Source organism: Chiloscyllium punctatum, chromosome 34, assembly GCF_047496795.1.
Source record: "Chiloscyllium punctatum isolate Juve2018m chromosome 34, sChiPun1.3, whole genome shotgun sequence".
Taxonomy (NCBI): domain Eukaryota; kingdom Metazoa; phylum Chordata; class Chondrichthyes; order Orectolobiformes; family Hemiscylliidae; genus Chiloscyllium; species Chiloscyllium punctatum.
Window position 1 is genome coordinate 56,664,927 of NC_092772.1, and position 24,177 is coordinate 56,689,103.

General features: G+C 47.8%; 1 protein-coding gene across 1 annotated transcript in view; it reads left to right on the forward strand.

The window, feature by feature from the left end:
* Positions 1-24,177, forward strand: part of LOC140458880 (uncharacterized) — a 52,583-nt gene that overhangs the window by 18,622 nt on the left and 9,784 nt on the right. The window contains exons 2-4 of the mRNA XM_072553615.1: positions 13,918-13,986; positions 19,949-20,215; positions 21,831-21,905. Of these exons, the coding sequence (XP_072409716.1) occupies positions 13,920-13,986; positions 19,949-20,215; positions 21,831-21,905 (409 nt within the window). The 5' untranslated portion in view covers positions 13,918-13,919. The remainder of the gene's footprint in view (positions 1-13,917; positions 13,987-19,948; positions 20,216-21,830; positions 21,906-24,177) is intronic.

The following is a 24,177-nucleotide window of genomic DNA, read 5'->3' on the forward strand; positions in this document are numbered from 1 at the left end:
ACTTCCATCAATGGCAGCTCATTCCATACATGCACCACCCTCTGTATGAAAATGTTGCCCCTTAGGTCCCTTTTATATCTTCCCTCTCTCATCCTGAACCTATGCCCTCTAGTTCTGGACTCCCCACTCCAGGGAAAACACCTGGTCTGTCCATGCCCCTCACGATTTTGTTAACCTCAAGAAAGTCACCTCTTAGCCTCCGACGCTCCAGGGAAAACGGCACGGTGGCACAGTGGTTAGCACTGCTGCCTCACAGTGCCAGAGACCTGGGTTCAATTCCTGCCTCAGGCGACTGTCTGCGTGGAGTTTGCACATTTTCCCCGTGTCTGCATGGGTTTCCTCTGGATGCTCCAGTTTCTTCCCACAGTCCAAAAATGTGCAGGTTAGGTGAATTGGCCATGCTAAATTGCCCGTAGTGTTAGGTGAAGGGGTAAATGTAGGGGAATGGGTCTGGGTGGGTTGTGCTTCGGCGGGTCAGTGTGGACTTGTTGGGCTGAAGGGCCTGTTTCCACACCGTAAGTCATCTAATCTCAGAACAGCCTCAGCCAGTTCAGCCTCTCCCTATAGCTAAAATCTTCCATCCCTGGCAACATCCTTGTAAATCTTTTCTGAACCCTTTCAAGTTTCACAACATCCTTCTGATGGAAAGACATCAGAATTGCACACAATATTCTAAAAGTAGCCGAACCAAAGTCCTGTACAGCCGAAACATGACCTCCAATCTCACACACTCAATGCTCTGACCAATAACGAAAGCATACCAAACACCTTCTTCACTATTCTATCTTGCTGTGACTCTACTGTCAAGGAACAATGAACCTGCACTCTAATGTGTCTTTGTTCAGTACCACTGCCTAGGACCTTACCATTAAGTGTATATATAAGTCCTAATCTGATTTGCTTATCTAAATTAAACTCCATCTGCCACTCCTCAGCCCATTGACCCATCTGATCAAGATCCTGTTGTAATCTGAGGTAATATTCCTCGCTGTCCACTACACCTCCAATTTTGGTGTCATCTGCAAACTTACGAACTATACCTCCTATGTTCACATCCAAATCATTTATATAAATGACGAAACGTAGTGGACCCATCACCGATCCTTGTGACACTCCACTGGTCACAGGTCTCCAGTCTGAAAAGCAATCCTCCAGCACCACCCTCTGTCTTCTATCTTCAAGCCAGTTCTATATCCAAATGGCTAGTTCTCCCTGTATCCCATGTGATCTAACCTTGCTAACCGGTCTACCATGAGGAATCTTGTTGAACATTTTACTGAAGTCCATATAGGTCACATCCACTGCTCTGTCCTCATCAATCATCTTTGTTACTTCAAAAAACTCAATCAAGTTTGTGAGACGTGATTTCACATGCACAAAGTCATGCTGACTATCCCTAATCAGTCCTTGCCTTTCCAAATACAGGTACATCCTGTCCCTCAGGATTCCCTCCAACAACTTGCCCACTAGCAATGTCAGGCTCACCGATCTATAGTTCCCTGGCTTTTCCTTACCACCTTTCTTAAACAGTGGCACTATGTTAGCCAACCTCCTGTCTCCGGCACCACACCTGTGACTATCGATGATACAAATATCTCAGCAAGAGGCCCAGCAATCTCTTCCCTAGTTTCCCACAGAGTTCCACGGTACACCTGATCAGGTCTCAGGGATTTATCAACTTTTATGTGTTTCAAGACATCCAGCACCTCCTCCGCTGTAATATGGACATTTTTCAAGATGTCACCATCTATTTCCCCACTTTATATATTTTCCATGTCCTTCTCCACAGTAAATATTGATGCAAAATACTTGTTTAGTATCTTCCCCATCTCCTCACATAGGCTGCCTTGCTGATCTTTGCAGGGCCCTATTCTTTCCCTAGATACCCTTTTGTCCTGAATGTATTTTGCTTTCTGTTAGTTAATCAATCTTCCATCTATGCTAATACATGGCCCGTAACACCGAATGCTTTTACCTTACACAGCTGCCTTTTGTGCAGCACTTTGTTGAATGCCTTCTGGAATCCAGATACACCGGTTCCCCATTATCCACCGCACTCATAATGTCCTCAACGAACTCCAGTAAATTACTTAAACATGATCTGGCTTTCATGAACCCATGCTGTGTTTGCCTGATGGGACAATTTCTATCCAGCCATCTTGCTATTTCTTCCTCGCTGACTGGGGGGGGGGGGCACGGTGGCTCAGTGGTTAGCGCTGTTGCTTCATAGCGCCAGGGACCCAGGTTCAATTCCAGCCTCGGGTGACTGTCTGTGTGGCGTTTGCGCATTCTCCACGTGTCTGTGTGGGTTTGCTCTGGTTTCCTTCCACAGTCCAAAGATGTGCAGGTCAAGTAGATTGGCCATGCTAAATTGCCCATTGTGTTCGGTGCACTATTCAGAGGGAAATGGGTCTGGGCGGGTAACTCTTTGGAGGGTCAGTGTAGACTTGTTGGGCCGAAGGGCCTGTTTCCATACTAATCTAATCTCATAACTTTGGTCGTGGGGAAAATGCTTGAATCTAAGCTAAGGGGCCGACAGTTACTCACGTCTTGTCTACCAGCTTTTGTTATGGGAAGACCTGGCAGTAATTTTAACAACAAAGACTTACATTTCTACAGCATCCTCCAGTCCCAAAGTCATCAATTAATAGTAAAGTTTGAACTGGGTATTGCCACAAATACGACACAGCAGACTCCCACAAAATCTGGGTCCAGTAAATTAAAGTCAATGTGACAGAACTTGTCTACAAATTTCACAATTTCAGTCAATCTTTGAAGGAGGGCTAACACGTTCCCCTTTGATCTGTCATTTGTCACTTGGGGAGGTGGGGCAGTGTATGTGGAGCTCAATTTATTCCTTTATAATCAGCCGGCATCAACATTTACAAACTGGGAGCATTGAAACTGAAACCAAGTCTTACAAGAAAAGGTACATTCCTCATTTGTACAGAGCAGGTCCTGTCCTGAACAAGTTCACTATCAGCACCAGGATATTGAGCAATGTCTCCTCACTTCTCTGCTGAGCATAGTTTCATTTCTGTCAAGCGACAGGGAAGGGCAGACTCTCTGATTCAAGGTGAATGAGAGGAACGACCACCTGTCCTAACCTGGCATTCTCTTACTGTGGACCTCGATTCTCCTCTTCTCGTCTCACTCAAGCTCTGATTGCTTCTGTGGATTTGATCAGTTCGGAAGATAGGGAGGCGTGAAACTGAAAGGAAGAGTGAGTAAATAAAACTTCTTTAAAGGAAAGAAAGTGGAAATCTGGAACTCTGTCCCTCGAAAAGTAGTCGAGGATCGGAGAAGTTAACTGAGACTGAGATTGACAGGTTTTTGTTTTGAGTAAAGGGAGTGAGACATATGGTACCCAGGAGGATAGATTTAATTTTATTCGTTTACAGGACGTGGGTGTTGCTGGCGAGAACATAGAACATTACAGCACAGTACAGGTCCTTCAGCCCTCGATGTTGCGCTGACCTATGAAACCAATGTGAAGCCCATCTACCCTGCACTATTCCAATATGATCCGTATGTTTATCTAGAGACCATTTAAGTGCTCGTAGAGTTGGCGAGTTGGGCCCAGCATTTATTGCCAATTCATCCTTGCCCTTTAGAAGGTGGGGGTGAGCTGCCTTCCTGAACCGCTGCAGACCTTGGACTGGAAAGAGTCCCACAATGCCTTGGTTAATGGACAGAGAAATCAAATTCCAAGTTGATTGGAAGAACAGGCTGCAGGATCGCAGAATAATGATTTTTCGTCCACAGGGTGTAGGCACTGCTGACGAGGCCAGTGTTTTATTGCCCGTCCCTAGTTGCCCTTGAGAAGGTGGTGGTGAACTGCCTTCTTGAACTGTTGCAGTCCATGTGCTGTAAGTATATATATGTGCGGCTGCTGGCGTGGGGGTTCCAGAATTTTAACCCAACAACAGTGATATAAGTCAGGATGGTGAGTGACTTGGAGGGGAACTTGTCAGGAGTGGTGTTACCTTATATCTGCTATTTTTGTCTTTCTAGGTGGTAGATGCCCCAAGTACAGAAGGGGTCATCTCAGGAATATTATTGAGTTGTAACAATGCATCTTATAGTTGGTACACACTGCTGCTACTGTACATCATGAGTGGTGGGAGTGAATGGTGGAAGTCATTGATACAAAGCAAGTCACCCTTGAAGGGTGTCAAACTTCTTTAATGTTGTTGAAGAGTACTCCACCACACCCCTGATCCGTGCGTTATAGAAATATGGACCAACCTTATGGGGACAAGAGTTGAGTCACTCTCTGAAGAATAGCCTGCCCCCAAGCAGGTCTTGTAGTCTATGCCAGATCAGTTTCTGATCAATGGTAACCCTCAGGATGTTGATCATGGGGAATTCAGCGACGGTAACTGCATTGAACATCAGAGTATGGTTAGTTGGAGATTGGCATCACGCAAGTGCCAGGCAATGACAATGTTACTTGTCCCTTGCCAGCCTAAGCCTAATGTTATCCAACTCGTACTTTGCTTTGAAAGAGTCAGCATCTGAGGAGTCACAAATGATGCTGAACATTGTGCAACCATCAGCCAACTTCCCCATTTCTGACCTTACAGTCAACATTGAATCCCTACAGTGTGGAAACAGGCCATTTGGGCCCAACAAGTCCATACTGATGCTCCTAAGAGTACCCCACCCAGACCAATACATTTCCCATGACTAATGCACCTAACCGATACTTCCCTCAACAACATGGGACAATTTAGTACAGCCAATTCACCCTAACCTGCACATCTTCAGAGCACCCGGAGGAAACCCGCACAGACACGGGGAGAATGTGCAAACTCCACACAGACAGTCACACAAGGCTGGAATCGAACCTGGGTCCCTGGCACCGTGAGACAGTAGTGCTAACCTCTAAGCCACCGTACTGCTGCATGGAAGGAAGGTCATAGAGACACAGGAGTAGGCCACTTGTTCTGTAATTCAATGTGATCATGGCTGATCATCCAACTCAGTATCCAGTCCCTGCGTTCTCCCCATTCCCTTTAATCCCTTTAGCGCTTAGAACTATATCTAACTCAACCTTGAAAACACTCAATGATTTAACCTCAATTGCTCTCTGGTAGAGAATCCCACAGGTTCACCACTCTCTGGGTGAAGATTTTTCTCTTCATCTCAGCCCTAGATGGCTTCTAGGCTTCCTCACCATTGGGAACATCTTTCCCGCATCTAACCATGTTAGAGTTTTATAGGTTTCTAGGAGATATCCCCACAACCCCACAGCCCCCAGACCACCCCCCCCCCCCCCCACCCCCCTCCGGCTCCCATTCTCTTCAACTCCAGCGAACATAGCCCTAACCAATCTAGACTCTTTTCATACATCTGCCCTGCATCCCATGAATTAGTCTAGTATACTCCTCCATCGCTAGAACATCCTTCCATGAATAGAGAAACCAAAACTGCACACAATAGCCCAGGTGTGGTCTCACCTGTACAATTGCAGCAAGACCTTCCTGCTCCTGTATTTCAATCCTCTCACTACAAAGGGAGCTGCCTTCCTCACCAACTGCTGCACCTCTACGCTTACTTTCAGCGATTGGTGTACAAGGGCATCCTGGTCTCTTTGCACCTACCCCCTTCCCAATCTGGAACATAGAACATTACAGAGCGGTACAGGCCCTTCGGCCCTCGATGTTGCGCAGCCCTATGAAACTAATCTGAAGCCCATCTAACCTACACCATTCCATTCTTGTCCATATCTAATGACCATTTAAACACACGTAAAGTTACTGAATCTACAACCATTGCAGACAGTGCATTCCACACCCCCTCCTACTCTCTGAGTAAAGAAACTACCTCTGACATTTGTCCTACACCTATCACCCCACAATTTAAAGCTATGTCCCCTTGTGCTTGCTATCACCATCCTCGGAAAAAGGATCTCACTGTCCACCCGATCTAACCATGTAATTATCTTGTATGTCTCAATTAAGTCAGCCCTAAATGGCTCACCCCAATACCCTTCAATGGATTCTGGGCTTCCTCACCATTGGAAACATCTTTCCCGCATCTAACCATGTTAGAGTTTTATAGGTTTCTAGAAGATATCCCCACAACCCCACAGCCCCCAGACCACCCCCCCACCCCCATCCCCCTCCGGCTCCCATTCTCTTTTAACTCCAGCGGACATAGCCCTAACCAATCTAGACTCTTCTAGTCTCGACCTTCTTCTCTCTAACAGAAACAGCCTGAAGTCCCTCAGCCTTTCCTCGTAAGACCTTCCCTCCATACCAGGCAACATCTGAGTAAATCTCCTCTGAACCCTTACCAAAGCTTTCACATCTTTCCTGTAACGCAGTGACCAGAACTGTATACAATACTGCCAGTTCTGCTGCACCAGAGTTTTGTCCAGCTGCAGCATGACATCATGATACCGAAACTCGATCCTTCTACTGAAAAAAGCTAACAGACATTGTCAGTTGTCAGGATGTAACTGGTGCTGCAAGGATCAGTGCTGGGACCTCAGTGACTCACAGTCTACATCAGTGACTGAGATGGGGGGATAGAGTGGGATTGTCCCAGTTTGATGCTGAGACAAAGCTCAGTGGGAAAGTAAGCTGTGAGGAGGATACAGAGGCTGCAAACAGGGATAAGCTGGATAAACGGGCAATAAATGTAATACTTTGTGTAAAAAATGTGAAGTGTGAATCACCAAGTTAACATGTAGGAAATGAAGGAGGTAGATGGGACATAGAATATTAGAGCTCAGTACAGGCCCTTCAGCCCTCAATGTGTGAAACCAATCTGAAGCCCATCTAACCTACATTATTCCATATGATCCATATGTTTATCCAATGGCCATTTAAATGCCCTTAACGTTGGCAAGTCTACTACTGCTGCAGGAAGGGCATTCCACGCCCTCACTACTCTCTGGGTAAAGAAACTACCTCTGACATCTGTCCTATATCCGTCACCCTTCAGTTTAAAGCCATGTCCCTTCGTGCTAGCCATCACCATCCCGAGGAAAAAGGCTCTCACTGTCCACTCTATCTAATCCTCTGATCATCTTATATGTCTCTATTACCATCTCTCAACCTTCTTCTCTCTAACGAAAACAGCCTCAGGCCTCTCTCAGCCTTTCCTCATAAGACCTTCCCTCTATACCAGGCAACATCCTGGTACATCTCCTCTGCACCCTTTCCAATGTTTCCACACCCTTCCGATAATGTGGCGACCAGAACTGTACGCAATGCTCCAAATGCGGCTACACCAGAGTTTTGTACAGGTGCAACATGACCTCATGGCTCTGAAACTCAATCATTCTAACATTAAAAGCTAACACAATGTATGCCTTCTTAACAACCCTGTCACCCTGGATGGCAACTTTAAGGGATCTATGTACATGGACATCGAGATCTCTCTGCTCATCCACACTACCAAGAATCTTACCATTAGTCCAGTACTCTGTATGCCTGTTACTCCTTCCAAAGTGAATCATCTCACATTTTTCTGCATTAAACTCCATTCGCCACCTGTCAGCCCAGCTCTGCAGCTTATCTGTGTCTCTCTGTAACACACAACATCCTTCGGCACTATCCACAAATGTACTGACCTTAGTCTCATAATTTAGATAAAAATAATTTCTATTTTTGCTCCCAAAGCAGGTAATTTATTCACATTTGTCCATCTGCAATGCACTTGTCCACTCACTCAACTTGTTCAAATCACTGTGAAGCACCCCTGTATCCCCCTGAGAATACACCATCTCACCCAGCTCTATGTTGTCTGCAAACTTACACTTAGCTGCCTCATCTCAATCACTAATATATGTTGTGAATAACTGGGGTCCAACCACTGATGCCCTGTTGGTACCCCATTAATCACTGAGTGCCATTTGCAAAATGACTCATTTATTCTCACTGTTGTTTCTTATTTGCCAGTTCTCTTTCCATCTCAATACACAACCCTCAGTCACACGCGCTTCAATTTTAAACACTGATCTTTTGTGTGGGACTTTGTTGAAAGCTACCTGAAAGTCCAAACAAGCCAAGCATGGGCTTATGGTGCAACAGTTGTGTGTCTGACTGTGATACAGAGCTCAGTGGTTAGCACTGCTGCTTCACAGTGCCAGTGATCCAGGTTCGATTCCAGCCTCAGTGGACTGTCTGTGTGAAGTTTGCACGTTCTCTCTGTGCCTGTGAAGGTTTCCTCCCACAATCCAAAGATGTCCAATGTCGGTGTATTGGCCTTGCTAAATTGCCCATAGTGTTCAGGGATGTGTAGCAATAGGTGCATTAGTCAGGGGTAAATGTAGAGTAATAAGGTAGGGGAACAGGTCTGGGTGGGTTACTCTTCAGAGGGTCAATCTGGACTTGTTGGGCCAAATAGTCTTTTTCCACCCTGTAGGGATTCTATGAGTCAATAACCATTGGTTCCCCTCTTTACGTCCTCACAGAATTCCCATAGATTTGTTGAGCATCATTCGCCTTTCGTAAATCCATGCCGACTTTGTCTGATCTTGTCACTGTTTTCCAAGTGCTCTACTATTAAATCTTTGATGATGGACTCTAATATTTTGCCCACTGCCACTATTAGGCTGATTTCCAGTTTTCTACCAAGCTTCATTTTTAAGTAGTGGAGTTACTTTAGCTTCCCTCCAATCCATCGGAACTGTTCCGGAGTCTATACAATCTTGAAAGATATCCACCAGTGCATCCACTATTTCAAGACCACTTTGTGGAGTCTCTGGAATGTCGATGATTAACTCTCAGAGATCCGTGTATAGCAGTGACATCGGCAAGGGAAAGTCAAGGATGTTGTGTGTGGGACCTTCACGGGGCTGCCCAGTTGAGTAGCTTTGAGGGAACATTGGGGGTGGAGGTACCTGGGACATTGTCTGTGATTCCGTGGGGGGTGACCATGTCAGGCTGTTGCTTGACTAGTCTGTGGGACAGCTCTCCCAATTTTGGCACAAACCCCCTGATGTTAGAAAGGAGGAATTTGCAGGATTGATAGAGGAGTGTGACCCATTGTCATTTCCAGCGCCGGACTCAATGCCGGCTAGTTTTCCTGGTTTTATTCCTTTTCTCAGAGTTTCTAGTGATTAGGTTTAACTGGACAGACATTTCCAAGTCAACCACATCGCTGTGGTCATATGTGGGACAGACCAGATACAGGAGGCAGATTTCCTTCCCTAAAAGGCCTTAGTGAAGATAGTGTGTTTTTAATAATAATTATTGGAGATCAACATTAGGCTAATTTTCTTTATTCTAGAAATTTATTGAATTCAAATTTCACCATTGACCAAAGTGGGACTTGAACCCATGTCCAAAACCTGGGGTTAGGGATTACTAATCCAGCAATATTACTGCGTCCTCTAAACATCACCACAGCTTCGGGCTTACCAGTCCAGTGACAATGCATCACTCAATGATTCCCCTCTCAATCCTTTGCCTGAAATCACATGTGAGAGTTACAGGTCGGGACTTTCACTTCACTCAGAAGTTGGGAAGGTTCTACTCAGAGAAAGGAAGTCCTGGGATGAGATTTAATCGAAATGATGAAAGTCCTAAGGGTCCGGGCAGAGTAGAAAGGGAGACATTATTCCCGTTGGTGCAAGGATTGATGATCATATGGAGTTGAGGTGGAATGCAATAGAAGTAATGGCAACGTGAGAACAAACCTGTTTCTGAGAGTGACGAGGGTCTGGGATATGCTGCCTCAGAGTGTGTCCAAGGCAGGTTCAATTGTGGCTTTCCATGTATCATGGACATGACGGGCTGAATAGCCTCAACATGTTGGAAACATTCTTGATGTTTTAATCAGCATTCTCTAATCCTGCGAGTGATTTCAAATGTTAATCAGCCTGAGGGCAGAACCATCTTATCACTTAAAAATGCAATTGATTCAGTTACAACACTGTCAATTTGTCTTCAAAATATATTTCCTGGTATTATCCAACCGCACTAAGCAAACATTAAAAAAACTCATTTCAAACCGGTGTGGACATGCTTTTAGCTCAATGTTTGTGCACGCGTCACACAAAAATACAATGCAAGAGGAGATCACTGGCTCAACTCTTTCCCACACTGCCCTGCAAATCTTTCCCAATCTACCCCCTCCCACCTCCCCAACGTTTGAAAGGTCCTGTTGAATTCACTCCCTTCCAGGCAGCACATCCCAGATTACAACACCAACTCGCCAGGTCAAAAAAGCAAATTCGCCTCCTCTTCCCACTCCACCCACACCTCCTCTGGGTCTTTTTCCCAATTCTCTCCAGCCTGTGTCCCTCTGGTGATTGACCCTCCTGCTCCTGGAGACAGTGTCTCCTTCATTAACTCAATCAAAACCCCGCCCCCCCCCCCGGGGGACTTTGAACTTCCCAATTCAAACTCCACTCGGCGCCAAAGAGAACAAGTCCAGCTTTTCCCAGTCTCTCCACACGGAAGGAATTCCCTCATTCCTTGGTCCATTCCGGTAAATCTGCTCTGAACCCCTCTCCAAGGTGGAAACATCCTTCCAAAAGGGGGTGGTGACTGGAATGGAACGCAATACACCAGCTGGTGCCTTAGCAATCTTTCATAACTGCTTCTCCGCATGACTCCAGGCATTTTCCAGAATTTTCCAGTAAGAAAGATCTCCACATCACAGCTCAAACATTCTGGGGTTCAAACTACATTGACTTCTGTGAATGGAGTCCACCAGGAAGCTGGACAAAATATACAGCAGAGAGAGCAAAGATGGATGTACAGATATAAAACAGCAGAGGGCAGCACTGAGGGAGTGCCGCACTGTCGGAAGGTCAGTGCTGAGGGAGCGCCGCACTGTCAGAGGGTCAGTGCTGAGGGAGTGCCGCACTGTCGGAGGGTCAGTGCTGAGGGAGTGCACACTGTCAGAGGGTCAGTGCTGAGGGAGTACCGCACTGTCAGAGGGTCAGTGCTGAGGGAGTGCCGCACTGTCGGAGGGTCAGTGCTGAGGGAGCGCCGCACTGTCGGAGGGTCAGTGCTGAGGGAGCGCCGCACTGTCGGAGGGTCAGTGCTGAGGGAGTGCCGCACTGTCAGAGGGTCAGTGCTGAGGGAGTACCGCACTGTCAGAGGGTCAGTGCTGAGGGAGTACCGCACTGTCGGAGGGTCAGTGCTGAGGGAGTGCTGCACTGTCGGAGGGTCAGTGCTGAGGGATTGCCGCACTGTCAGAGGGTCAGTGCTGAGGGAGTACCGCACTGTCGGAGGGTCAGTGCTGAGAGAGTGCCGCACTGTCGGAGGGTCAGTGCTGAGGGAGTGCCGCACTGTCGGAGGGTCAGTGCTGAGGGAGTGCCGCACTGTCGGAGGGTCAGTGCTGAGGGAGTGCCGCACTGTCGGAGGGTCAGTGCTGAGGGAGTGCCGCACTGTCGGAGGGTCAGTGCTGAGGGAGTGCACACTGTCAGAGGGTCAGTGCTGAGGGAGTACCGCACTGTCAGAGGGTCAGTGCTGAGGGAGTACCGCACTGTCAGAGGGTCAGTGCTGAGGGAGTGCCGCACTGTCGGAGGGTCAGTGCTGAGGGAGTGCCGCACTGTCAGAGGGTCAGTGCTGAGAGAGTGCCGCACTGTCGGAGGGTCAGTGCAGAGGGAGTGCCGCACTGTCGGAGGGTCAGTGCTGAGGGAGTGCCGCACTGTCGGAGGGTCAGTGCTGAGGGAGTGCTGCACTGTCGGAGGGTCAGTGCTGAGGGAGTGCCGCACTGTCGGAGGGTCAGTGCTGAGGGAGTGCCGCACTATCGGAGGGTCAGTGCTGAGGGAGCGCCGCACTGTCGGAGGGTCAGTGCTGAGGGAGCGCCGCACTGTCAGAGGGTCAGTGCTGAGGGAGTGCCGCACTGTCGGAGGGTCAGTGCTGAGGGAGTGCACACTGTCAGAGGGTCAGTGCTGAGGGAGTACCGCACTGTCAGAGGGTCAGTGCTGAGGGAGTGCCGCACTGTTGGAGGGTCAGTGCTGAGGGAGCGTCGCACTGTCGGAGGGTCAGTGCTGAGGGAGCGCCGCACTGTCGGAGGGTCAGTGCTGAGGGAGTGCCGCACTGTCAGAGGGTCAGTGCTGAGGGAGTACCGCACTGTCAGAGGGTCAGTGCTGAGGGAGTACCGCACTGTCGGAGGGTCAGTGCTGAGGGAGTGCTGCACTGTCGGAGGGTCAGTGCTGAGGGATTGCCGCACTCTCAGAGGGTCAGTGCTGAGGGAGTACCGCACTGTCGGAGGGTCAGTGCTGAGAGAGTGCCACACTGTCGGTGGGTCAGTGCTGAGGGAGTGCCGCACTGTCGGAGGGTCAGTGCTGAGGGAGTGCCGCACTGTCGGAGGGTCAGTGCTGAGGGAGTGCCGCACTGTCGGAGGGTCAGTGCTGAGGGAGTGACGCACTGTCGGAGGGTCAGTGCTGAGGGAGTGCACACTGTCAGAGGGTCAGTGCTGAGGGAGTACCGCACTGTCAGAGGGTCAGTGCTGAGGGAGTACCGCACTGTCAGAGGGTCAGTGCTGAGGGAGTACCGCACTGTCAGAGGGTCAGTGCTGAGGGAGTGCCGCACTGTCGGAGGGTCAGTGCTGAGGGAGTGCCGCACTGTCGGAGGGTCAATGCTGAGAGAGTGCCGCACTGTCGGAGGGTCAGTGCTGAGAGAGTGCCGCACTGTCGGAGGGTCAGTGCTGAGGGAGTGCCGCACTGTCGGAGGGTCAGTGCTGAGGGAGTGCTGCACTGTCGGAGGGTCAGTGCTGAGGGAGTGCCGCACTGTCAGAGGGTCAGTGCTGAGGGAGTGCTGCATTATCGGAGGGTCAGTGCTGAGGGAGTGGGGCACTGTCGGAGGGTCAGTGCTGAGGGAGTGCCGCAGTGTCGGAGGGTCAGTGCTGAGAGAGTGCCACACTGTCGGAGGGTCAGTGCTGAGGGAGTACCGCACTGTCGGAGGGTCAGTGCTGAGGGAGTGTCGCACTGTCGGAGGGTCAGTGCAGAGGGAGTGCCACACTGTCGGAGGGTCAGTGCTGAGGGAGTGCCGCACTGTCAGAGGGTCAGTGCTGAGGGAGTGCCGCACTGTCAGAGGGTCAGTGCTGAGAGGGTGCCGCACTGTTGGAGGGTCAGTGCTGAGAGAGTGCCGCACTGTCAGAGGGTCAGTGCTGAGGGAGTGCCGCACTGTCGGAGGGTCAGTGCTGAGAGAGTACCGCACTGTCGGAGGGTCAGTGCTGAGGGAGCGCCGGACTGTCGGAGGGTCAGTGCAGAGGGAGTGTCGCACTGTCGGAGGGTCAGTGCAGAGGGAGTACCGCACTGTTGGAGGGTCAGTGCTGAGGGAGTGCCGCACTGTCGGAGGGTCAGTGCTGAGGGAGTGCCGCACTGTCGGAGGGTCAGTGCTGAGGGAGTGCCGCACTGTCGGAGGGTCAGTGTTGAGGGAGTGCCGCACTGTCAGAGGGTCAGTGCTGAGGGAGTGCCGCACTGTCGGAGGGTCAGTGCTGAGGGAGTGCCGCACTGTCGGAGGGTCAGTGCTGAGGGAGTGCCGCACTGTTGGAGGGTCAGTGCTGAGGGAGTGGGCACTGTCGGAGGGTCAGTGCTGAGGGAGTGGGCACTGTCGGAGGGTCAGTGCTGAGGGAGTGCCGCACTGTCGGAGGGTCAGTGCTGAGGGAGTGGGCACTGTCGGAGGGTCAGTGCTGAGGGAGTGCCGCACTGTCGGAGTTGTAGTCAAACTGATGTGACTGCAAACAGAGCCCCATCTTCTTACCAGGTGAATATAAAATGTTTTGTGACCACAAGGAACAGGGTAAATGAATGTCTGTAAGGTACATTATCAGACATGATTGCAAGGGCCTCACCGCGCAGATATTTTCTGCCAGTGTTCCTGCACTACTACTTTTCAGAAAATTTTCTGATCACTTTTCAGAAAATCGATTCCATTGGCTGTGAAGTTAATTGGCATGTGCTGAGCAGGTCTCACTGTCTCAATGTTTCTCTTCCAGACATGTTGGTTCTTGGGGCAATCATCGTCCTGGCTCTGAGTCAGCAGCGTGTTTGTGGTGATGACTCGGGTAAGGTGTTTCATCAGGGACCTGTTTGTCCATGATCACTCTGAGCATGTTCGTTGGAAGATCAGGTGGGATCTCTCAAGATCTGAGCCCCCTTGGGCCGGAGGAGCCTGTGGATAAAAGTGGAAATGTCCCAGAATTAATACCTTGGAAAGATTTGTAACAGTGGCTGGACCATTGTTTAGTAGCACAATAACCAGGGGTGGTCCTTGCTGGTGTTCTGGGACTGAACCTTGTAGCTTTGAGTCCTTGCTGTTGGAGCTGTTCATCCAGGCTGACCCTCCCTTGTGCCTGTAACTCAGGGTGCACCCCATTGTCAGAGAGGCAACGGGATAGTTACACAGATTTATTCAGGTTGGTGCTTGACGGAGGGTTTTAGATTTCTGGGACATAGAACATAGAACATGACAGCGCAGTACAGGCCCTTCGGCCCTCGATGTTGCGCTGACCTGTGAAACCAATCAAAAGCCCCACCTAACCTACAACATTCCATTACCCTCCATATGTTTATCCAATGACCATTTCAATGTCCTTAAAGTTGGCAAGTCCACTACTGTCGCAGGCAGGGCATTCTACGCCATTGCAATATCCAGTGCCTTCAACCATTTCTTGATATCACTGAGAACGATAGGGATGTGCAGCACAGAAACAGACCGCTCAGTCTGATTCATCTATGCTAACTAAATATCCCAACCTAATTTCGTCCCATTTGCCAGCATTTGGCCCATATCACCCTAAACCCTTCCTATTCATATACCTTTTAAAAGATGCCTTTTAAATGTTGCAATTGTACCAGTCTCCACCATCTCCTCTGGCAGCTCATTCTGTACACGCACCACCCCCTGCATGAAAACGTTGCCCCTTAGTGCTCTTTCAAATCATCCCCCTCGCACCTTAAATGCCCTCTAAGTGTTGACCTTGTCTACTTACCCCATCCATGTCCCTCATGATTTTATATGCCTCTATACGGTCAGCCCTCAGCTCCAGGGAAAACAGCCCCAGCTTCTCCAGCCTCTCCCTAAAGCTCAATCCCATTATTCCGAAATCCTTCAAGTTTCACAACATAATTCTTACAGCAGGGAGACCAGAACTGAATAAAGTATTCCAGAAGTGTCCATACCAATGTCCTGTATAGCAACAACATGACCTCCCAGCTCCTACACTCAATGCTCTGCCTAATAAAGGCAAGCAATACCTAACACCTTCTTCACGAGAGAGGAGAAAGTGAGACCGCAGATGCTGGAGATCAGAGTCAAAAGGTGTGGCGCTGGAAAAGCGCAGCAGGTCAGGCAGCATCCGAGGAGCAGGAGAGTCGACGTTTTCGAGGATGAGTTCTTCTTCAGGAAGAAGAGCTCAGGCTGACGAAGGACTTACATTCAAAACGTCGACTCTCCTGCCCCTCGGATGCTGTGCCTTCTTCACTACCCTGGTTACCTGGGCACTCGACTTTCAAGGAACAATGAACTTGTACCCCAAGGTCTCTTTGTTCAGCATCATTCCACAGGCACCTATCATAAGCATGTAACTCCTGTCCTGATTTGCCTTTCCAAAATGCAGCAAGTAGTTGCCAGCCCCAACTGGATCCATCCCTCCCATCGACCAAACAGGTCGTAGCTTCAACCTGGGTCCACCTTTCCCTACCTCACCACCCAGCTCCCTGTTCAACGCCTCAGCCATTTCTTTATATCCCAATACCAAATCCCCCTTCTCATCCTCGAAAGGGGTTTGGTATGCTTCCCTTTGTTGGTCAGTGCATTGAGTACAGGAACTAGGAGGTCATGTTGCGGCTGTACAGGACATTGGTTAGGCCACTGTTGGAATATTGTGTACAATTCTGGTCTCCCTGCTATAGGAAGGATGTTGGGAAACTTGAAAGGGTTCAGAAATGACTTACAAGGGTGTTGCCAGGGTTGGAGGGTTTTAGCTACAGAGAGAGGCTGAATAGGCTGGGGCTGTTTTCCCTAGAGCATCGGAGGCTGAGGGGTGACCTTATAGAGGTTTATAAAATCATGAGGGGCATGTATGGGACAAGGTCTTTTCCCTGGGTTGGGTGTGGCCAGAACTAGAGGGCATAGGTTTAGGGTGAGAGGGGAAATATTTACAAGGGAACTAAAGGGCAGGTTTTCCTGCAGAGGGTGGTGCGTGTGTGGAATGAGCTGCCAGAGGATGTGGTGGAGGCTGGTACAATCACAGCATTTAGAGTCATAGAGTCTTAGAGATGTACAGCATGGAAACAGACCCTTCAGATCAATCCGTCCATGCCGACCAGACATCCCGATCCAATCTAGTCCCACCTGCCAGCACCCGGCCCATATCCCTCCAAACCCTTCCTATTCATATACCCATCCAAATACCTCTTAAATGTTGCAATTGTACCAGCCTCCACCACATCCTCTGGCAGCTCATTCCATACACGTACCACCCTCTGTGTGAAAAAGTTGCCCCTTAGGACTGTATTATATCTTTCTCCTCTCCCCCTAAACCTGGACTCCCCGACCCAAGGGAAAAGACTTTGTCTATTTATCCTATCCATGCCCCTCATAATTTTGTAAACCTCTATAAGGTCACCCCTCAGCCTCCAACGCTCCAGGGAAAACAGCCCCAGCCTGTTCAGCCTCTCCCTGTAGCTCAGATCCTCCAACCCTGGCAACATCCTTGTAAATCTTTTCTGAACCCTTTCAAGTTTCACAACATCTTTCCGATAGGAAGGAGACCAGAATTGCATGCAATATTCCAATAGTGGCCTAACCAATGTCCTGTATAGCCGCAACATGACCTCCCAACTCCTGTACTCAATACTCTGACCAATAAAGGAAAGCATACCAAACGCCTTCTTCACTATCCTATCTACCTGTGACTCCACTTTCAAGGAGCTATGAACCTGCACTCCAAGGTCTCTTTGTTCAGCAACACTCCCTAGGACCTTACCATTAAGTGTATAAGTCCTGCTAAGATTTGCATTCCCAAAATGCAGCACCTCACATTTATCTGAATTAAACTCCACCTGCCACCTCTCAGCCCATTGGCCCATCTGGTCCAGATCCTGTTGTAATCTGAGGTAACCCTCTTCGCTGTCCACTACACCTCCAATTTTAGTGTCATCAGCAAACTTACTAACTGTACCTCTTATGCTCGCATCCAAGTCATTTATGTAAATGACAAAAAGTAGAGGGCCCAGCGCCGATCCTTGTGGCACTCCACTGGTCACAGGCCTCCAGTCTGAAAACCAACCCTCCAGCACCACCCTCTGTCTTCTACCTTTGAGCCAGTTCTGTATCCAAATGGCTAGTTCTCCCTGTATTCCATGAGATCGAACCTTGTTAATCAGTCTCCCATGAGGAACCTTGTCAAACGCCTTACTGAAGTCCATATCGATCACATTTACTGCTCTGCCCTCATCAATCCTCTTTGTTACTTCTTCAAAAAACTCAGTAAAGTTTGTGAGACATGATTTTCCAAGCACAAAGTCTTGTTGACTATCCGGAATCGATCCTTGCCTTTCCAAATACATGTACATCCTGTTCCTCAGGATTCCCTCCAATAACTTGCCCACCACCGAGGTCAGGCTCACTGGTCTATAGTTCCCTGGCTTGTCTTTACCGCCCTTCTTAAACAGTGGCACCACGTTTGCCAACCTCCAGTCTTCCGGCACCTCACCTGTGACTATCGATGATACAAATATCTCAGCAAGAGGCCCAACAATCACTTCTCTAGCTTCCCACAGAGTTCTCGGGTACACCTGATCAGGTCCTGGGGATTTATCCACCTTTAACCGTTTCAAGAAATCCAGCACTTCCTCCTCTGTAATCTGGACATTTTGCAAGATGTCACCATCTATTTCCCTACAGTCTATATCTTCCATATCCTTTTCCACAGTAAATACTGAATCCAAGTATTCATTTAGTATCTCCCCCATTTTCTGTGGCTCCACACAAAGGCCGCCTTGCTGATCTTTGAGGGGCCCTATTCTCTCCCTAGTTACCCTTTTGTCCTTAATATATTTGCAAAAACCCTTTGGATTCTCCTTAATTCTATTTGCCAAAGCTATCTCATGTCCCCGTTTTGCCCTCCTGATTTCCCTCTTAAGTACACTTCTACTTCCTTTATACTCTTCTAAGGATTCACTCAATCTATCCTGTCTATACCTGACATATGCTTGCTTCTTTTTCTTAACCAAACCCTCAATGTCTTTAGTCATCCAACATTCCCTATACCTACCAGCCTTCCCTTTCACCCTAACAGGAATATACTTTCTCTGGATTCTTGTTATCTCATTTCTGAAGGCTTCCCATTTTCCAGCCGTCCCTTTACCTGCGAACATCTGCCTCCAATCAGCTTCCGAAAGTTCTTGCCTAATACTGTCAAAATTGGCCTTTCTCCAATTTAGAACTTCAACTTTTAGATCTGGTCTCTCCTTTTCCATCACTATTTTAAATTGAATAGAATTATGGTCACTGGCCCCAAAGTGCTCCCCCACTGACACCTCAGTCACCTGCCCTGCCTTATTTCCCAAGAGTAGGTCAAGGTTTGCACCTTCTCTAGTAGGTACTGAATCAGAAAATTGTCTTGTACACACTTAACAAATTCCTCTCCATCTAAACCTTTAACACTATGGCAGTCCCAGTCAATGTTTGGAAAAGTTAAAATCCCCTACCATAACTACCCTATTATTCTTACAGATGGCTGAGATTTCCTTACAAGTTTGTTTCTCAATTTCCCTCTGACTATTAGGGGGGGGGTCTATAATACAATCCCAATAAGGTGATCATCCCTTTCTTATTTCTCAGTTCCATCCAAATAACTTCCCTGGATGTATTTCCAGGAATATCCTCCCTCAGTACAGCTGTAATGCTATCCTTTATCAAAAACACCACTCCCCCTTCCTCTCTTGCCTCCCTTTCTATCCTTCCTGTAGCATTTGTATCCTGGAACATTAAGCTGCCAGTCCTGCCCATCCCTGAGCCATGTTTCCGTAATTGCTATGATATCCCAGTCGCTTGTTCCTAACCATGCCCTGAGTTCATCTGCCTTCCCTGTTAGGCCCCTTGTATTGAAATAAATGCAGTTTAATTTATTAGTCCTACCTTGTCCCTGCCTGCCCTGACTGTTTGACTCACTTCTGTTCTCAGCTGTACCCGTCTCAGATCGATCTCTTTCCTCACTATCTCCCTGGGTCCCACCCCCCCCCCCCCCCCCCCCCCCCCCCCACCTTACTAGTTTAAATCCTCCCAAGCAGTTCGAGCAAATTTCCCTGCCAGTATATTAGTCCCCTTCCAATTTAGGTGCAATCCGTCCTTCTTGTACAGGTCACTTCTACCCCAAAAGAGATTCCAATGATCCAAAAATGTGAATCCTTCTCCCATACACCAGCTCCTCAGCCATTAAAAGACATCTGGAGGGGTATATGAATAGGAAGGGTTTCGAGGGATATGGGTCAAGTGCTGGTAGGTGGGACTAGATTAGGTTGGGATATCTGGTCAGCATGGACGAGTTGGACCGAAGGGTCTGTTTCCACACAGGACAAGTCTCTGACTCTACACCTCTATGACTACCTTTTCATTCTTTTTTTGTTTTATATGTCAGTAGAAAGTTCTGAGTTGGTTTATTCTTATAATCCATCTTACTGTTCTTTAAAGCTTTTTTTTCATGGCTTTCTGTTGACCTTTAAAAGATTTCCCAATCCCCAAATTCCCCACTAATATTTGCCATTTTGTATGCGTTTGCTTTATTCCTCCCTTCCTTTATTTCCTAACCTATTCACAGCTGATAATCCCTTTGCCTACAACCCTTCCTTTAAACTCATGGATAAAGTGATGGGGGAGGGGGGTGAGGAGAGGCTCAGGAGCAGCAAAAACCACCATCACTAAACAGAGGGGCTGAACGGGCTGTTTCTGCGCCAGAGAATTCTCCACAATTCCAGTAAAGCCATTGATAAATTGAAGGTAATTGGCTGTTTCTGTCTCAGATGCGCAGAATGTGTGCCTGGGGGACTCTGTGACCATGACATTCCCAAGCTGTGTCGAAGAATCCAAGAAACCACAATTGAGATTTGGTTTTCCCAGTGAGATTCTCTGCGATGCCAAAAAATGTTACAAAGGATCATACACCAGCAAATATAATGACAGTGGTTGTTACACAATTGTCATCACAGAAGTTTTGGACAATCATAGTGGAAAATACTACTTAGAATATGGACAATTCGCTTCAATACTCAAGATTCTATACGTGGAAAGTGAGTTTGATTCATAAGAATCTTCACGGTGTGCAATACAACACACATTTCGAGAAACCTCGAAGGGGGTAAAATGAGAAATTGCGGACCATTGTCTTGAGGAGACGAGAGAAACTGGGACAGTTCTCCTCAGGGCCAAAAAGGTTAAAGGTCCGATTGAATTGAGGCATTCAAAATCACGAAGGGCCACGACAGGGAAAATCGGGGGAAATGATTTCCAAAGATCCAGGGGTTGGGCACCAGAGGGAAAGAGATTGAAGAGAATTGGAAGAGGACCGGGGGTGGTTTTATGAGGGAAGAGGAGAATTTGTTTCCGATGCAGCGAATTGTTGTGGTCTGGGGCATGTTGCCTGAAAGGGCACTGGGAGGAGACACAACAGGAACTTTCCAATGGGGAACTGGATAAATACTCCTCACTTTGAATAATCTCAGCCTTGTTTTCAAATTGTTTTATACTCCTCCCGAGCTTCGTAACCTCCTCGACTACTTGAACTCTCCACCTCTCTAACCTCCTTCAACCCCGACACTCCTCCCTATCTCTTTCACCTCCTCTACCCCTCCCTATCTCATTAACCTCCCCCAGCCCCTACACCCCTCCCTATCTCTGTAATCCCCTCCAGCCCCTACACCCCTCCATATCACTGTAACCTCCTCCAGCCCCTACACCCCTCCCTATCTCTGTAACCCCCTCCAGCCCCTACACCCCTCCCTATCACAGTAACCCCCTCCAGTCCCTACACCCCTCTCTATCTCTGTAACCCCCTCCTGCCCCTACACCCCTCCCTATCTCTGTAACCCCCTCCAGCCCCTACACCCCTCCCTATCTCTGTAACCCCCTCCAGTCCCTACACCCCTCTCTATCTCTGTAACCCCCTCCAGCCCCTACACCCCTCCCGATCTCTATAACCTCCTCCCTATTTCTGTTATCCCCTCCAGCCCCTACTCCCCCCCCTATCTCTGTCACCATTTCCAATGCATCAAGGTTGCTGTGTAGCTCCTAATATGGTCACTTTCAGATTCGCTGATTTTTTAAAAATTTGTAACTCCACCATGTTGACCGTGTCCCATTAACTTTGGAGCTCCCTCACTCAACCTCCCCTCCTCCCTTTATCCTCCTTTCAAACTGTCCTTCAACAATTGCCTCTTGGGCCAAAGGATTCTGGGTAATCCAAGATGGAGGACGGGAAAAATTTGTGGCTGGAAGAGCCACCTTTTTTGAGATATTTTAAGTACTGGAGGCGACTTCCTCAAATTCCGGGATTGTTCTATATGCTGTTGCATTGTTTAGGAACTCTGGGGGTGAAAAGATCAAAACAACAGCACTTTAAAAAGGAAGAAGACAGACAAAGATAACGACCACATGTTCAGAGAAAGAAGCTGTTCAGATATCTCCTTATGTGACTTGTTACAAAATGTTTCTGTGATTTGTGCTCTTGTGAAGATCATTTTAGGGACTATGGGAATGTGAGTGATTGGTTAACCAAGCCCTAGTTAAAAACAATCAGTGTAAGATCAGTCAGGTCTGTATAACCTGTAAGATCAGGCCTGAATCAAAACTGAAACAGTTCAGTCTGCGCTGTAAGAGCGACTTAATGGATGGAATTTTACCTTCTAGATTGCTCAAAATCATCTGCAAAAAGTCCACCAGACGGTGAAGCAGAGAATCAGATAGCATCCAACACCACTTCAGGTAAATAACACCTCAAATCGTGGTGACAAATCTGCTAAGGGAGTCTGCCACCTCCTGGATAAAGTTGTTGTTGCGGGTCGTCCATTCCTCAGAGTGAGGATGCTGCTTGCTCAAAGCAAGAACCTGTGTGTGGAGTCTCAATGTGGGGAGTCCACGTCAGCTAGCACCTGTTTTTGCCAGACCAGGAGACTAGGCATATCGAAAGGATTTACAGGTGGGTAATCAGCCTGTTTGGCCACATTATGACACACATTCTGTCGCCAGGAAGTCCTTGAGCTAATGGCCCAAAGACAAGGACGCAACTGGGACACAAGGTTTCCATGTTTTGCAAAGTTACGGAGCCTCATCGAGGGCTTTGGTGTGGTTTGTATTTATGGTGTTGGTGGTAAAAGCTGTACCTGAACAAGCAGAGATGGTTGCAAGCTTGCTCGCTGAGCTGGAAGGCTTGTTTTCAGATGTTTTGTCACCATACTAGGCGACACTATCAGTGACCCTCCGGTGAAACGCTGGTGTAATGTCTCGCTTGCTATTTATGTGACTTGGATTCTTAAGGTTCTTTTTCAGTTCTTTTTCTCAGAGGATGGTAGATGGGGTTCAAATCGTTGTGTTTATTGACAGAGTTCCAGTTAGAATGCCAGGCCTCTCAGGATTTCCATGAGTGTCTCTGTTTGGCTTGTCCTAGGGTGGATGCGTTCTCCCAATCAAAGTGGTGTCCTTCCTGATCTGTATGTAAGGATACTATTAGTGGCAGATATGATCCTGACACTGTGAAAGCATGTCCCCTCAAAAGAGAAAGGTGTGGCAAACACACCCAGAGCTCCCTGTATGAAAAAAGAGAGAGAGAATTAAGATAAAGAAGAAAAAGTTTGTTTCTGACAGGTGTCAGGTGGAACATACAATTGAGAACCAATAGGAATACTGAACATTCAAAGGGGAGGTGGAAAAAATATTAGAGAAGCAAAGAGTGATGATGAAAAAGGACTAGCAGTAAACATAAAGGAGAAACCATCTTCAAATGGCAAATAAGGAGTGAAAGGATGCTAAAAGGAGAGGTAGGCCCAATTTGGAACCAAAAAAAGAATTTAAACGTGAAGACAAGAGGCATAGCTGAGTTAGTGTGAAATAATTACTGTATGTGTCTCTTCACTACAGTGACAGATATTACCTTGGTCATGGCATCAGAGGAACAAAGTCTGTCTCTGGGAATGTTCAAAATTGATGGGAAGGTTGTATTGGATAAATTATTGGTTCTTAGAATTGACCAAATGAGGTTCATTCAAGGACGTTTATATAAGGAAGGGGTGCAATGGGGTTTACACAAAGAATAACAGATATCTGGGAGTTGTTATAGATTGGAAATGGACCAAAGAGGTCAAAGAATTTTTAAACAGAATAAAAGATACTTGGGATTGAGTCACAGACTGCAAACGAATCAAGGGATTCATGATGTTTATTTGTGGAATAACAGATACCTGTGAATGAGTTACAGGCTAGAATTGCGTTAATGGATTTGGGGTGGATTATGTACAGAATAACAGATTGCCTGGGGAGTGATGGTTTAGTGGTATTATCACTAGATTGTTAATCCAGAGACCCAGATTATGTTCTGGGGACCCGAGTTTGAATCCTGCCATGGCAGATGGTGGAATTTGAATCGAATAGAAAACAAAATTGGGATTAAAGTCTAATAATGACCATAATTTCCATTGTCGATTGTTGGAAAAACCCATTGGGTTCACTATTGTCCTTCAGGGAAGGAAACTGCCATCCTCACTTGGTCTGGGCCTACAAGTGACTCCAGACCCACAGCCATGGGGGTTGGCTCTCACCTGCCCTCTGGGCAATTAGGGATGGGCAATAAATGCTGGCCTAGCCAGTGACACCCTCATCCCATGACTTAATAAACAAAAAGCTACTCAGAAGTGGGTTTTAGCTTAGGATGTAAAGCAGGGATTTGAGGTGTTTATACATAGAATAGCAGGTACCCAGGATTCTGCTGCACTTGGAATCCAATCAAAGGGTGTGTGCTGATTATTTCTCGAGCCATAGAAGCCCAAGTGTCAGTTACAAACTAGAATCTAATCTTCGAGGGTTTCACAAACACATCAAATACTGTAGTTGGGAGTGAGTTAGAGAGACTGGAATCTAATCAGGGAGATTTTGGGGAAAACTTTCTTTTATCCTGCCCAGGTCAGCCTCTTTATTGTTTCTCCCAGAAGTGGGAGAAGATTTGTTTCATTCCTGCTGTTTTCTGATCCTGGTCCATGGGGCA